General features: G+C 38.6%; 1 protein-coding gene across 2 annotated transcripts in view; it reads left to right on the top strand.

Moving 5' to 3' along the window:
• The window catches only part of nudt14 (nudix (nucleoside diphosphate linked moiety X)-type motif 14), a 32,580-nt gene that overhangs the window by 8,937 nt on the left and 10,599 nt on the right, over positions 1–13,044 (top strand). For both annotated transcript variants that reach the window (XM_030721526.1, XM_030721527.1), the window contains exons 2-4: positions 5,208–5,251; positions 11,896–11,960; positions 12,428–12,719. In XM_030721526.1, coding sequence (XP_030577386.1) covers positions 5,208–5,251; positions 11,896–11,960; positions 12,428–12,719 — 401 coding nt within the window. The remainder of the gene's footprint in view (positions 1–5,207; positions 5,252–11,895; positions 11,961–12,427; positions 12,720–13,044) is intronic.

The following is a 13,044-nucleotide window of genomic DNA, read 5'->3' as shown; positions in this document are numbered from 1 at the left end:
GGTATGTACAGCAGCAGTAGCCCAAACATCACCATATGTGCTGCTGCCGGCTGCTCCTCCTGTACTGTGTACATCAACCTAACCTGATGTGGCTGTAACTCTAATCCAGTCCTAATGATTGGTCACTGGCCTTTCATGTTGTCTGTCAGAACATGGATGGAATCAGTTCTGCCAACTTTTTATTGACAGTGTTTCATATTTCTATTAAGGAAAAGTCATTTTGTGATAATTATTGTTTTTGTCTCCCTGTCCTAGGATTATACACATTTTTATGAGTTCAGAATCCGACAGCGTTTTCAAACTTGTGTCTGCGGTGCTTCCGGCACATAGACTTTACTTGGGCCGGCCCCCAGGTACGTTAATTGCCATCCAAGCGTATTTTGAGTCCTGACTCATTTTAGCATTTGTTTCAAGAGATCGGGCCACTTTAACCATAACGTGCAGTAGCTGGAGAACTGGATCTTAAGGCACTACTAGTTATGTCAAGCTCACTGATGCTGCAGTTTTGTTGCAGTCTGCTGCTTAAGATGCTGAAACTGGAGTCTGTCCACAGGATAAAGAGCTTACTGGAGAGGCAGCTGATTATTACTCCATTAAGTAGTGTCACAAAGTGACCCTGTGGTGGCCTGTGGGAATCACTGATCTTTGCTTGGTTGTTTTCATTAAATCAATAAAGTAATTAAAACATTAAGTAATGTCAACAAATGAGAGAAATGTCCTGATTTTTTTTTTTTTTTTTTTTAAGGCTGTTGCCAGAAAATGGTCACATCGCTACATGATGAGGCTGCTCACAGTATGTGGTGTTCTTCTAACTTTAATTCAAATTATAGGCTCGGTACTGAACAACATGGATGGGTTTAGGGGAAGGGCAACCTTAGTGCATATATAACCATTTACTTATGCAAATACCCTGCCGGTTCCATGTAATAGATTCAGTGACAGCAAAAATACTAGGCCTCAGCAGAGCATTTTCCAGAGCCAAGCACTTTTTTATAAAGCAACAAGCCAAGAGACGTGCATCCCCGCCTCAGTCATGACAAAATGATTTATCACACAGTCCGTCACCATACCAGCTTTGCTTTCATAAGGAAAAGTGAAAGGGCTTGGTCTGGCGTGGCCTCATATAGGAATGATACCATATAAAACACATACGCTCATTGTTGACATGGAAGGATTTCGTGAGTAATGACACCAGCAGCATGTCTGCAGTTCTTTATAATCACATAATGTCATGGCTTTAATAATGGCCGAACATCAGATTATGTGTGACTCTCATTTTTCGCTATAGTTTTGTTTTTTCAATTCAGTCAGTTAAAATGTATTGTTTGGATTTAATGAAGATGTGATTAAAAATAATTGTTCTTCTTTTCTAGATTGAGTTTTATAACTGAAAGTTTGGAATCACTGCAGTTTTGGAATAATTTCATTTAAAAAAAAAAAAGTCTCAACTCCAAACGCATTCTGTTTTTAATTAATTAAAAAGAAAGGTCATTTCAGAAGCTGCAGCCAACAAATATTTATCATTTTTGAGCAACTTAAGTTTCCAAAGCTCCATTGTAGTGATTGTTTCATTCCCACTGTATGTGATGCTAAGGATTGTTTTATTATGGCCTTAAATGGCCTTAATAATTTATTAATAGTTTTGTATGGAAAGTATTATGAAATTATAAAAACTAATCATGACCCAAAAGATAGTCACTCATCTGCTATTTGATGAAGAAAATTATTGTTTTCAAACTGAAGAAGTTCAAATAAAATGCTGCTATCTATGAATAAACATATGTAGTAAAACTGCACATGTAACTGGGCAGTCTTTTACTTCTGGAGCCAAACAAATGAACACAAATGTTTTATGATTCCATTTCACACCAAATCAGGACAGTTAATGGTGCATGAACAGAATTATCCTGGCTTGGCGTCACGTTAAGGTCATGTGACTTTGACCTCTTACATCATGTGCTGGAGGCTCGGTTGTTGTAGTAGCTTGCCTTTTGTTGATGTGCATTTTAATGCCTTAGAAATTCCCCTTAGATGTGGATTTACTATATTACTAAACCAATGTTACATATTTTTCCTCTGACGGTTGCCCATTTTTTTCCCATCTAGATTGTAATGGTGTGAGTTGCCCAGTCTAAATATAATGGAACTACATGGAAGTGGTGCTCAAAGTACCCAGAAATACATTTTAAAAAATCAGCAGTAAAATCTTTTTCATGAAATAATGACCATTTGAACAGTTATTCAAAAAACAAACAAAACCCTGTTTAGAGCTGTTTTATGTAAGTATTTTTTTCTACTAAACAGGTTGTCTACAAATAGAGAGGAGGCACTCACAAGGCATAAAGATCTGCCATATGTAAAATTGTAGTACCAAATTTGTTAGGTGATTTATTAAGTGCAGTAGTTTTCAAGGTATTTATCCAGCAAAAAATATCCAACATTTGCCAAAAACTGCCTATTTTTCTTGCTTTATCTGTTATAAATAATGTGTCATACTTTTGAATTATATTACTTTTGTTTTAGAACAAAATCAGAAATTCAATCCAGTCTTTAAGTTATTAATTTTTATTGCTTCATGTGTAGGTTTCTAAAAGACTTATTTTCAATGGGCAGAAACTAAGACTTATAAACTGCTCCTGTAAAAATAATATCTAAACACACATTTGTCAAGTCCTCTAAAATATGTCAGCTTACACACTAATTCAGGCCAATATAGTATCATTCTTCTTTAGACCAAATTTCTATAGTTTTTTCAATTATTTTGGCTTAGGCCTTTGTCACACAGATGGAGAGACTGGGTGGGAACCTACTGGCAACCTCTGGTTGCTAGGGAAAATTGTGCATTTCCTGTCTGGTTAGCGAGTGGTTGCTGGCTGTCACTAGGCGAAATCGGTTTTAAAGAAGTTGCTGCATCAAAAACCTCCATATGACTGCTTTGGTCGCCAGCAAATTGCCGTGGTTGCTCATAACTTATGCGGACGATGAGGCAAACCCTTGCCATTACTTGAATAGTGGTAGTGAAATGGCTCAAGTTTCTGGTTTACATCACATTTTTCACGCATTTCAAGCAGTGTTTGCAGGCAAGTCAGCATCTTACATGTAAGCTACAGCTCACTGTTGCAGTTTGCTAGCAACCTAAGCATTTGCATGGAGGTTTTTGGTGCAGCTTTGTGTATACCTCTTAATGTTTAATTAAACCTAGTGACTGGCAGCAATCGCTTGCCATCTGGTCGGGGACTACACATTTTTATCCCTAGTGACTTGTGGTTGCCAGAGAGTTGCTGACCGGTCTGTAGGACTATGTGTCTGGTGCCTAAGGCATTGTATGAAACTATTTAGGTACTAAGTTATTTAAATCTTAAAATATGTAGTTGAAAACCGGAATGAGGTAGTGAACTGGGGAAAAAAAAGATTGGATATCTGATAGTAGACATGCTAAAGCTACACCTTTTCCTTGCAGGTCTAAAGTTTGCAGTTCTCTCTTTTTTTCTTTTTTTTTTAGCTGATTTTGTTTGTGGAACATGTTTTGAAAGGAAATAAACTTCCACACAATCAGTCAGTTGTGATTAAACCTTTCCCTTCAGATAGAAATCTTTAAATTCCACATTGCAGCTTTAACCACAAATCTTGTTGCTACAACAGCAGCTATATTATGTCTTATTCAATCATTTCACCTCCTCCCTTTTCTTGGGTGGTACTGAAAGTGCACAAGCTCACTCACACTGGGTCTGTTGTAGCTGGAATAAGCCTGTTCTAGTAAAGCTGTCACCCGTGCGTCTGAAAGAGCTTGTAGGTGGAGAAGAGGTGTAGCCTAAATTTGAATCAAGGCCACATTTCTTCAGGCATAGGAAATGTAGGCCAACTTTACCATATTTAAACAGCACTGTATTTGGAGAGAGGAATATGCTGGGTTAATGTGGTTAGTTCACACAGTGAATGTGTTTGTTAATGTTGCACAACTCAATTATTTAAATGACAAGTCAGGAGGTATTCTTTATTTTTCCTACTGTCAACACTTAGTTTGACTTCCATACCTGGGGGGCACAGGGACAAAAAAAAAAAAACAACAAAACAATACTAAAGCAAAAACAGGGCTTTGGGGCCTTCATTTAGTACTTGGTGCTGCACCTTTGGCAGCAATAATGGCCTCAGGTCTTTTTGGTAATGATTCTACATACTTGGCACACCTTTTCTTTGAAAGTTGCTCCTGTTTTTCCAGCTGTCTGTGGGAAAACAGCTGGAAAATGAAGTTTGTGGCAAAGATTGCTCATGTAATTGTAGCTTTGGTGAATGCTGTTTTCACCTGCCAGACTTATTCTTTAGCACCACTGTATTAGATGAGTAAATTATTGCAAATAAACATAAACAATTTGGTATATTTCAACTAGGATATTGTAACTATTTAGGTCAAGCAAATTTTAAGTCATGACTCAAACTCATAGTTTTCCTGCCTGGTATGAATGAAAATAACCTAAAAGAACATAAACCAGGCTATCGGGATGTTAGCTCTTCATTTTGCAGATGCTAGTGACACACCAGACAATGTGTGTGTCACTAGCTATAAATTGAAGTCCTCTGATTGCCAGAATATTTGTGGTTGTGTCTTTTGTGTAGATAACACACCTCCTTGGCAGTTTGATTGTAATTATGGGGATGGAAATTCACTGAAGGAGTGAAGTTGCACGTCCTGTCAATGTACTGATGTGACCACAGGGCATTAAAACACAACTTCTATCACTTAAGTTGAATAACTAGAGAGCGTGTTTCAGTGTTTAGTCATCAGGAGTCTCTCACTGCAATTGCAAGGCACAAAAAGTAAATGGAGAATGTGTTGGTTTTTTTAGGATGTAACTTTATACACAGGAAAGCCCTTTAAGTCAACAAGTGTTTCGTGGTGTTTTTCTTTTGCTTTGCATCTGCAGATGGTTTAGTTGGGTGCGGTTTGTGATATGTCAAACATCGGTTGTGTGGCATTTGTTACCTTTTCAACCTTCTTGTTAAAGAAATCAGACTTGATTTGATGTCTGGCCATGCAAATCGCATGAAATAAAACAAGTGAGATGTTATGGTACACTTAATTGCAAACTGTATGCACACTTTTTTTTTATACACTTTTGATTGACCCTATTGCAGAACCACAGAGTCTAAGAATTACAGTAGATTTTATCATGTTTAATGATGGTGTTTTATTTCATCTGTCTTCACAGAACGGCACGAAAAAATCCTGGGACTTCATGCGAACCCATGACAGGTAAAACACTTAATTTGCTTGAAAAAACATTAATTGATGCATTGCTCCTGTCCATGCATTATTTGTGTAAACACTTACACAGTGTATCTTCCTGGCAAACTAATTGGCTAACAAATAATATCAAGCTACAGAGAAAAAATTATGTGGCCTAAAACAAGACCAAGTTGGCTGATACACAGCCTTACTATAGACAAAAATCTGTACAATGTGCATGTTTTTGTCAGAAGACATTTTTCAATCTGAAAAGCTATTTTGTAACATATAGTTGTGGTCAGATGTTTACATACACTCATTATGGGCATGGATGTCTTGGCAATTTTGGGCTTTTAATGATTTCTTTGAACAGTTCTTTTTCCAGAAAAAATGACTTTTAAAAAACAATATTTGGGTGCACAAGTTTGAATGTTTTGAATTTCCATACAAGGTCAAAAGTGTAGATGCAGGCTAAAATATATAGATAGACTCAGGGTTTCATACAGATTTTGTATGCTTTATACATTTTGGCATCCTGAACTGATTTTGGCAAGGGGGGATATCCGCCCCCCCCATCAAACTGCAGTGCGGTTGATTGCCTGGTGCTGTGCTGGGCTGTGGTCCTGTGGTGCCGGGCCTAGAACTTTACCTGTTTGCTATCACAGCAATCACCAATCTGGGAAAATTCATAGAACGCAGTGAAGCTCTAAGAAAGAGAAATGTAGATTTACACAAGTTGGGAAGGTCTCTTGGAGCCATTTCTAAACAACTGCAGATTCCAAGATCATCAGTTAAAACAATTGTACCCAAGGCCAAATGATTCAATATTTTTTATATATTATATCAGATATTATATATGCCCACATGGACAAGTCAAATGCCACAGTGACTAGAGGTCTGTTTGGAGGAGTAAAGGTGAGAACACTGTACCATCTGTCAAGCATGGTGGTGTACGCATCATGCTCTGGAGCTGTTTTGCTACCAGTGGTACTGGTACACTGCAAAAAATAGATGGAATAAAGAAGGACTACCTCCATATTTTTCAACTTTATCTCAAATGAACAGCTAGATGTTTGAAACTTAGACACAGCTGGGTGTTCCAACAGGACAGTGATCCCAAACAGACATCAAAACTGGATTTGGAAAGGATAAAGCAGGCTAAGATTACATTTCTGGAATGACCTTCTCAAAGACTAAACTCTATCGAAAATTTGTGGACTCTGCTAAAAGCTGGGTCTGTGCCAGGAAACCAACCAATTTAAATGAACTCTACCAATTCTGCCAAGAAGAGTTAAATATTCAGCCAGGATTATGCCAGAAGCTTGTTGATGGCTACCAAATGCAAGGTGCAGCTTGCTAAGGAACATTTAACCAAATATTTTGATCCTGTCTAACTTGGATCAGCAAATAAGGATGTATGATCTTGTATGATGTATGACTTGAGTGCTTGAGCTTGTACCAGTCCAGACTTATTATCTACATATCTCTAAATTGGCATCTTCATGTATTTTTTTAATTTACTGAAATCTCTAAATGATACTAGAAGCAAAAGTGCACAAAATCATATTTTTTTGTGTTACATGAATTAGATAAATAGGATACATAAAGAGAACCTGTTGACAAGTTGGTGCAGATAGTGAGGTTTTACTTGTTTTGTGTGTGTGTCTCTGGTATTTTTACGCGTCAATGATCTGGGATCTCTTAAAAATACATTGTATTTAGAGGATGGTCAACCTTGACTGACCTTGTTTTGAAGGAAGTGGTGGCATGCAGTTCTACAGGGAAAATGGCAATAAATGTCTAAACTTTTTTTTGTGGTGGTGGTGGTGGTGGTGGGGGAAATATCACACACTTGTGTCAAAGCTCTAGTTCTTGTTCTCAGTGTAGCGTGATGCCCTGAGGTAAGTCTCAGGTCATTTCAGCCCCATTTTCCTCCACTAATGACCTCAAAGAGAAGTTCCTGTGAAAAACAGTACCACAGAGGAAAAAAGCAGTAAATGCAAACCTGTATTTCCTAGAGAAGATAACCCCTGGGAACATGCAGCTCTTCCCCATGTGGATATTTTGAAATGGGTTATTCCCCCTTGGGCATGTATTGAATGGACCCTGGATTGTTTTGCATTTTTGTGTAAGTGTGCATAGCATTTTCTTTTCAGCAGGATGTTGTCTTTCAGAAGAACTAGCAAAAGATTTGAAAGACAGATTTGATCAAAGGCAGCATCAGACTACAAGAGGTCGTGGGCAGTCTGGTATGAAATACGTCATTGAATGAATGAAGATTGCTCTGCTTGTTTCTGAATTCTCATAAAGATGAGTTTCTTGTCAGGTACACTGTCATTAATCTGTTTCATGAAGTTGAGAAAAACCTGACCACATTGCATCGACTGGGGTTTATTTCTCCCATTGTCACTTGAAGTTGCTGAATGCCATTGATATTCTACGGCCTGTGATCGCCACCCAGTTGCTAGTAGCTTCCTGTGTGGATGCTCCTTTAGATATAGTACTTAACTCTGCACAGGGGGAGCACATTGGTCCAGTGTGAAGTGTTCAGTGGTCTTCGATTTGGATGTGCTCAAGAAGTACAGTACCAGTCAAAAGTTTGGACACACGTGTGTCCAAACTTTTGACTGGTACTGTACATGCTTCATTAGCTGCCACTTGTCTGGACAAAGCTCTTACTCTGTTTATATAAGCAGGGGTTGACTTACAGTCTCCTTCCATACTTTAGTTATTCTGAAAACTACAGAAACACATGAGACAATAGCAAACATTATGCACTGCTGGTCACTGGGTTCAGGATGCTTTTTGGGCTCGCCCACCTAGCAGCAACGCTAGGCTAGTAAAATATTTGAGAAGTATGTAGTTTTATCTCTTTAACCTAATTAAGAAACTTTCTATAAAGCTTGTGGGCGGGAGGGTGTGTGTGTGTGTGTGTGTGTGTGTGTGTGTGTGTGTGTGTGTGTGTGTGTGTGTGTGTGTGTGTGTGTGTGTGTGTGTGTGTGTGTGTGTGTGTGTGTCAGATTTATAGCTTAAGCCATGTTTACATAATGTCTTCTGAAAAAAGCTACCTGACTGTAAAACCACACCTGACAGCGTAGAAATCTTTTTCCAAGATGAGGCAAACTACAATACAAACTGTAATTTAGATCATTCTGTCTCATGAGATATCAACTATATGTCCTTTTTGACTTCTTTGCCTGATTGGGGCGACTTGTTTCTATGGATGTGTGTTATGAAGCTTTCTGAAAAACCTTTGTGATACATTGCAAACCATTGGAAATAGATTTAAGATTGCAGAGGTGCCATTCTTGTGTTGTCAGTGATTTGGCACCGGTGTATTTATGAAGGCGACTGCTTTGTAGTGCTTGCTTATAGCAGAAAGTTTATAATGAATCTGAGAAAAAAAGAGGCCCAGAATTAACAGAAAAGCAAAGATAAAAATGTTATTACTTCGTGTTAAACCCTTGGTTGTTTCTGATCATTTTTGACTTGCTTTATTATGACTGTGTTTATAGTATCAATAATGAATGCCCGTCTTATAACTCAATAAAGCAAAGAAAATTTCATATTTAAAACATACTAGTCAGTAACACAAAATAAATGGGGGGGTCACTTCTAGATGTACACTTGATTCATGTAAACCAAAGTTGTTAGATTAAGTTTATAGTTGTGTCCTTGCCTCAGATCTGGCAGCAGAAGATGTATTGTGTACCCTTTAACCCTTTTATTTTTCTTTCGGGACTTGGGCCCAATAATAATATCCTGAAACCATAAGCTTTCTACCAGTAGTCACCTTAGTCCTGCTTCTCAAATGTCTGCTTTAACCCAGATTTCCCGCTGTTCAGCCAGATGCCCCAGAGAGAAAGCTTAACCGTGCATGAAAAGTCCTGAGTGTCCGTTTAGTCTGCTTCTTGGTTTAACTGTTAGAGATTTTTTTTTGTTCAGCAGGAAGCAGTAGAAGAACAGTAATGGTGTGTAACCGCACTATAAGACCAAGACCTGCCCCAAGGGAAAGCTCCAGTCCCTCAGGCCTGTGTGTCCCACTTTTTGTCTAGATCATCAACACATGTGTCTTGTGAAGGGATATTGTCTCACAACAGTGTCTTTTCACATATATCAGTAATCATCTTCAGAAATATCAGTATGAAAGAAAAGCTCTAGAAAGCAGGCAGGAAGCAGGTGAAAATGGCTTCTGTGTGTTCTCGAGTCGAGAGCAAACAATGGAGTGATGGAGAAGAGAGGTGGATAGATAAGTAGCAGAGTTCCTGATAGCTGTCTGGATCCAGATATGGATCAGGGGCTTTTTAATCAGAAACCCAGAGACAGATGGCCTTTTTCTGAAGCTGTTTTCTGAACCACAAGGTAGTATAAGTTTATTCCAGCTTTGATTTTTAATCATGTCATTGCTGGTAGTTAGTTTTATTCATCAGGTTCATTTCTGAGATTTTAAACACAAAAGCATTTCTCAAAAAAAAAAAAAAAAGCAAAGATCCAATAAAGCAACAAATGAGAATGTCAAACATGTTTGAATGTGTAAAAACAGCAAAAGGTTAATGATTGTCATAGTTTGCAGACCTGTTTCCTAATACTTTTATTAGCTTGTGCACCTTTTGCAAGTATACACAGTAAGTTGAGAGATTTTTAATTAGTTTAAAATGTGCTTTGATCTACGTTTGCACCAATAAAAATGAGGTAGCTTATTGGACATAATGTAAGTTTATAATATCATAACTAATAATTGAATCTCAAGTTGGAAGTTAATCAGTCAGTCAGTCAGTCAGTCAGAATACTTTATTGATCCCAAAGGGAAATTACTACTGTTACAGCTGCAACCATTTCATTTAAACGAGTAAACCTAAAACACAATAACATACACTAAAGGCATAAAAGTATAAAGACTAAATTAAAGGGATCTTTAATTTAGTCTTTAATCTTCTGTACTTTCCCTGGAATTTTATTTACACTTGAAGAGGCAGAAATTTGTTCTCACTGAATGTTAAATGAAACTTTGTGCACTGAATAAAGCAAACCACAAAGGGAACAGTGACAACATGAAGAAATCACAAGATCCCTTTAATGACGATTAACTACTCAGCTGACATTGCATATGTTTGAAAATGCAAAACTAAAATGCAAACAGACATTAAACTAGTATCGGCCCAGGAGCTGCAGCTAGATGTTGTAACAGCAAACTCCTGGTTCCTTCTTTCCATGGGAAAGACAGGGCAGGGCTTCCTGCCGCCTCAGACGCATCCGCTTTCCCAACACAAACCCCAGGCCTTGAGTCGCCACAGGCAGCAACACTCAGACTCACACACACGCACAAACATACTCAAGAGCGCTGACCCACCTGTGCGTATAGGGCTCTTTGGGTGCCACTGGCAAAGCATATCATGCTGACCTTCCTTCTATTTTATCTCCATATCCTGCTTGTTAAGAGTCATTGTGAAAATCAGCAATGAAGTAAGCCACTTATTTTAGAAAACTGTTCATTTTGACTGACCATTTTATTTTTAGTGGTGTGTTATTTTTAGTTCTTTGCAACAGGAAATGTCTAATACAAAGATTAAATCAGGGGAGTATGATGGTTTGGGGTTTTTTTTTTAAATTTTTTCTATAATCCCATTTTTGTTAATGTGTACCTCATGAATGGCCCAGGACTATCTAATACCTAATACCTTGAATATTTCAGTGGTCTCAATTAAACACTCCCTCAAACCTCTTCTTTTTCAGTGTCATATATATACTGTTACAGTGGCAGGTGCTCACAGTAAACAAAATTTCAAATAATGAGGTCAGTGTGAGCCAAAATCTAGAGCTTCAGCTTTACATGGCAGCCAAAGATTAACAGGGGGTCTCTGAGAGGTCTTTAGGCTTGTTTGACTAGAGCTTAGCAACTGATTTCACAGTGACTGCCAACAAAATCCAGCAACCAGTCACAACTGGTCGGGGAGTACTCAATTTTCTCTAGTGATCAGGGCTTGTCAGGTGGTTGCCAACTAGTTTTAGGCCTGTGTGACTGGGGCTTTAATGGTGTAATCTGGAGCAGCATTGTATTCAATTGTGGAGAGTTTGGGTGGCAATTTGGCTGAATGTGTTCCTCCCATCAGCTGGTTATATAACAGTATATGACACAGTCTACATACTACCATAGTTTAATAGATTCAGATACTGCGAAACATTGCTGGTTTTATCAAATAGCATCTGGCTCAACTTCCAGGTATTAGCGTGGGGAGACTAACATCAAGATGTCTTCAAGTTGTAGGATATGCGGGAGCGCTGCCATCAGTGACGGGTCCCTCCGTAATAGCTTACACTAAGTTTACAGTCACCACATCTGAGCATTTCTGAGCTTCTGAACCATCATTGAAATGACTTGGGACTGGCTAAGCTGTGCGCACCAGGTTAAAAACATCACTGTTATTCACAAGGGCAAGAACGACAGGAATAAACCAGTCATTAGACCCAGCATTTAACCCTTAGAACCAGGTCTGTGCCTGTTTCTGACTTGTGAGTCCATCACAAGGTATTTAAAAACTGGTTCACCACTGACTTACTGCTCTCTTGAAGGGTGGAAGAGATTATTGCACCATGTCACTGCAGTGTGTTTTAATGTGTTGTTTGACGATGACATTTATTTAACTCCGCCTTTTCCCCCCTCATGTCTGCAGTGTATCCGTGCTGATCTTCAACACCACCTCACACTGTTTTGTCCTCGTCAAGCAGTTTCGTCCAGGTGCGTTTTCTCTTTCTCGTTTCACAAAGCAGCACAGCAAAAGCACTGCAGTAGTTTCTTTTTGTCACCAGTCTAGAGCTAGATTGTTATACATCTCATGGACATCCTGTGCATACTTTTTATTCAAATGGATCGAAGCAACAATGCAGACTCATAAACAGACTGCAAGAGGCCCCATTATAAAGCCTCCTTTGTTAGTAATCACCAGAGACTTTTGCACACTGTAGTGTAGTAAATTCAAGGAAGTCTGGGATTTTATATATTTGTTTCTGCCTTTTCTTTTTGCTGTTATTTGATGTATTTAATTGTTTGCCTACAGTGTAAAATGAGATTATTTTAAACATGGAGTTTATGATGGGGTTTATCAGACAATAAATGTTTAAAAATAAAAAAGTTGTCATTGCACTTAAAATTTGCTATTTTCACACAAGTGTATCAGCATTTTCTCCTGTTTCCCCCACTACCAGCTGTATACATGTGTGAATGGGAAAATGCCAAGACGCAGCCACCAAAGTCTGCTGAAAAAACCGAGGAGGGTGCCGCCGAAGCCGCGGCGGAATCTCAGGAGGGCCAGTCGGCCTCAGAGGGGGAGAGCTCTTCTCAGTGGCCGCCCGCCTCAGCCGGGGTCACCTACGAACTGTGCGCCGGACTGGTGGACAAACCTGACCTCTCTCTGGAGGAGATTGCCCGCCAGGAGGTGCTGGAGGAGTGTGGCTACGATGTGCCAGCTTCCAAGCTGAAGAAGATTACTTCCTACAGGTTCATTTTTTGAGTTTATTAAATGTAAATAAAAACATATTTTAGAGCTGAAGGTTAAAGTTAGGAGCAAGGTCTTTTTCAGTCTGTCTCTATCAACTTATATTACAGGAAAGTGTCAGTGCAATGTTTTTTTTTTTTTGTCATTATCTTATGTATATCTACTTAAGTCACTCCCACTGGATTTCTTGTCCCTTAACAATTAATTTCCTATTGTCCTATTTTGTATAATTTCTATTAATAATTTCTGAACTTCTTTGAGCTGCATTCGCTGAGAAATAACCTACATTTGCAGTGTTTAAAACTTTATACTTTATACTCGACATCT

Source organism: Archocentrus centrarchus, chromosome 24, assembly GCF_007364275.1.
Source record: "Archocentrus centrarchus isolate MPI-CPG fArcCen1 chromosome 24, fArcCen1, whole genome shotgun sequence".
In the NCBI taxonomy this organism is placed as follows: domain Eukaryota; kingdom Metazoa; phylum Chordata; class Actinopteri; order Cichliformes; family Cichlidae; genus Archocentrus; species Archocentrus centrarchus.
This window is presented reverse-complemented; position numbering and strand designations above follow the sequence as displayed.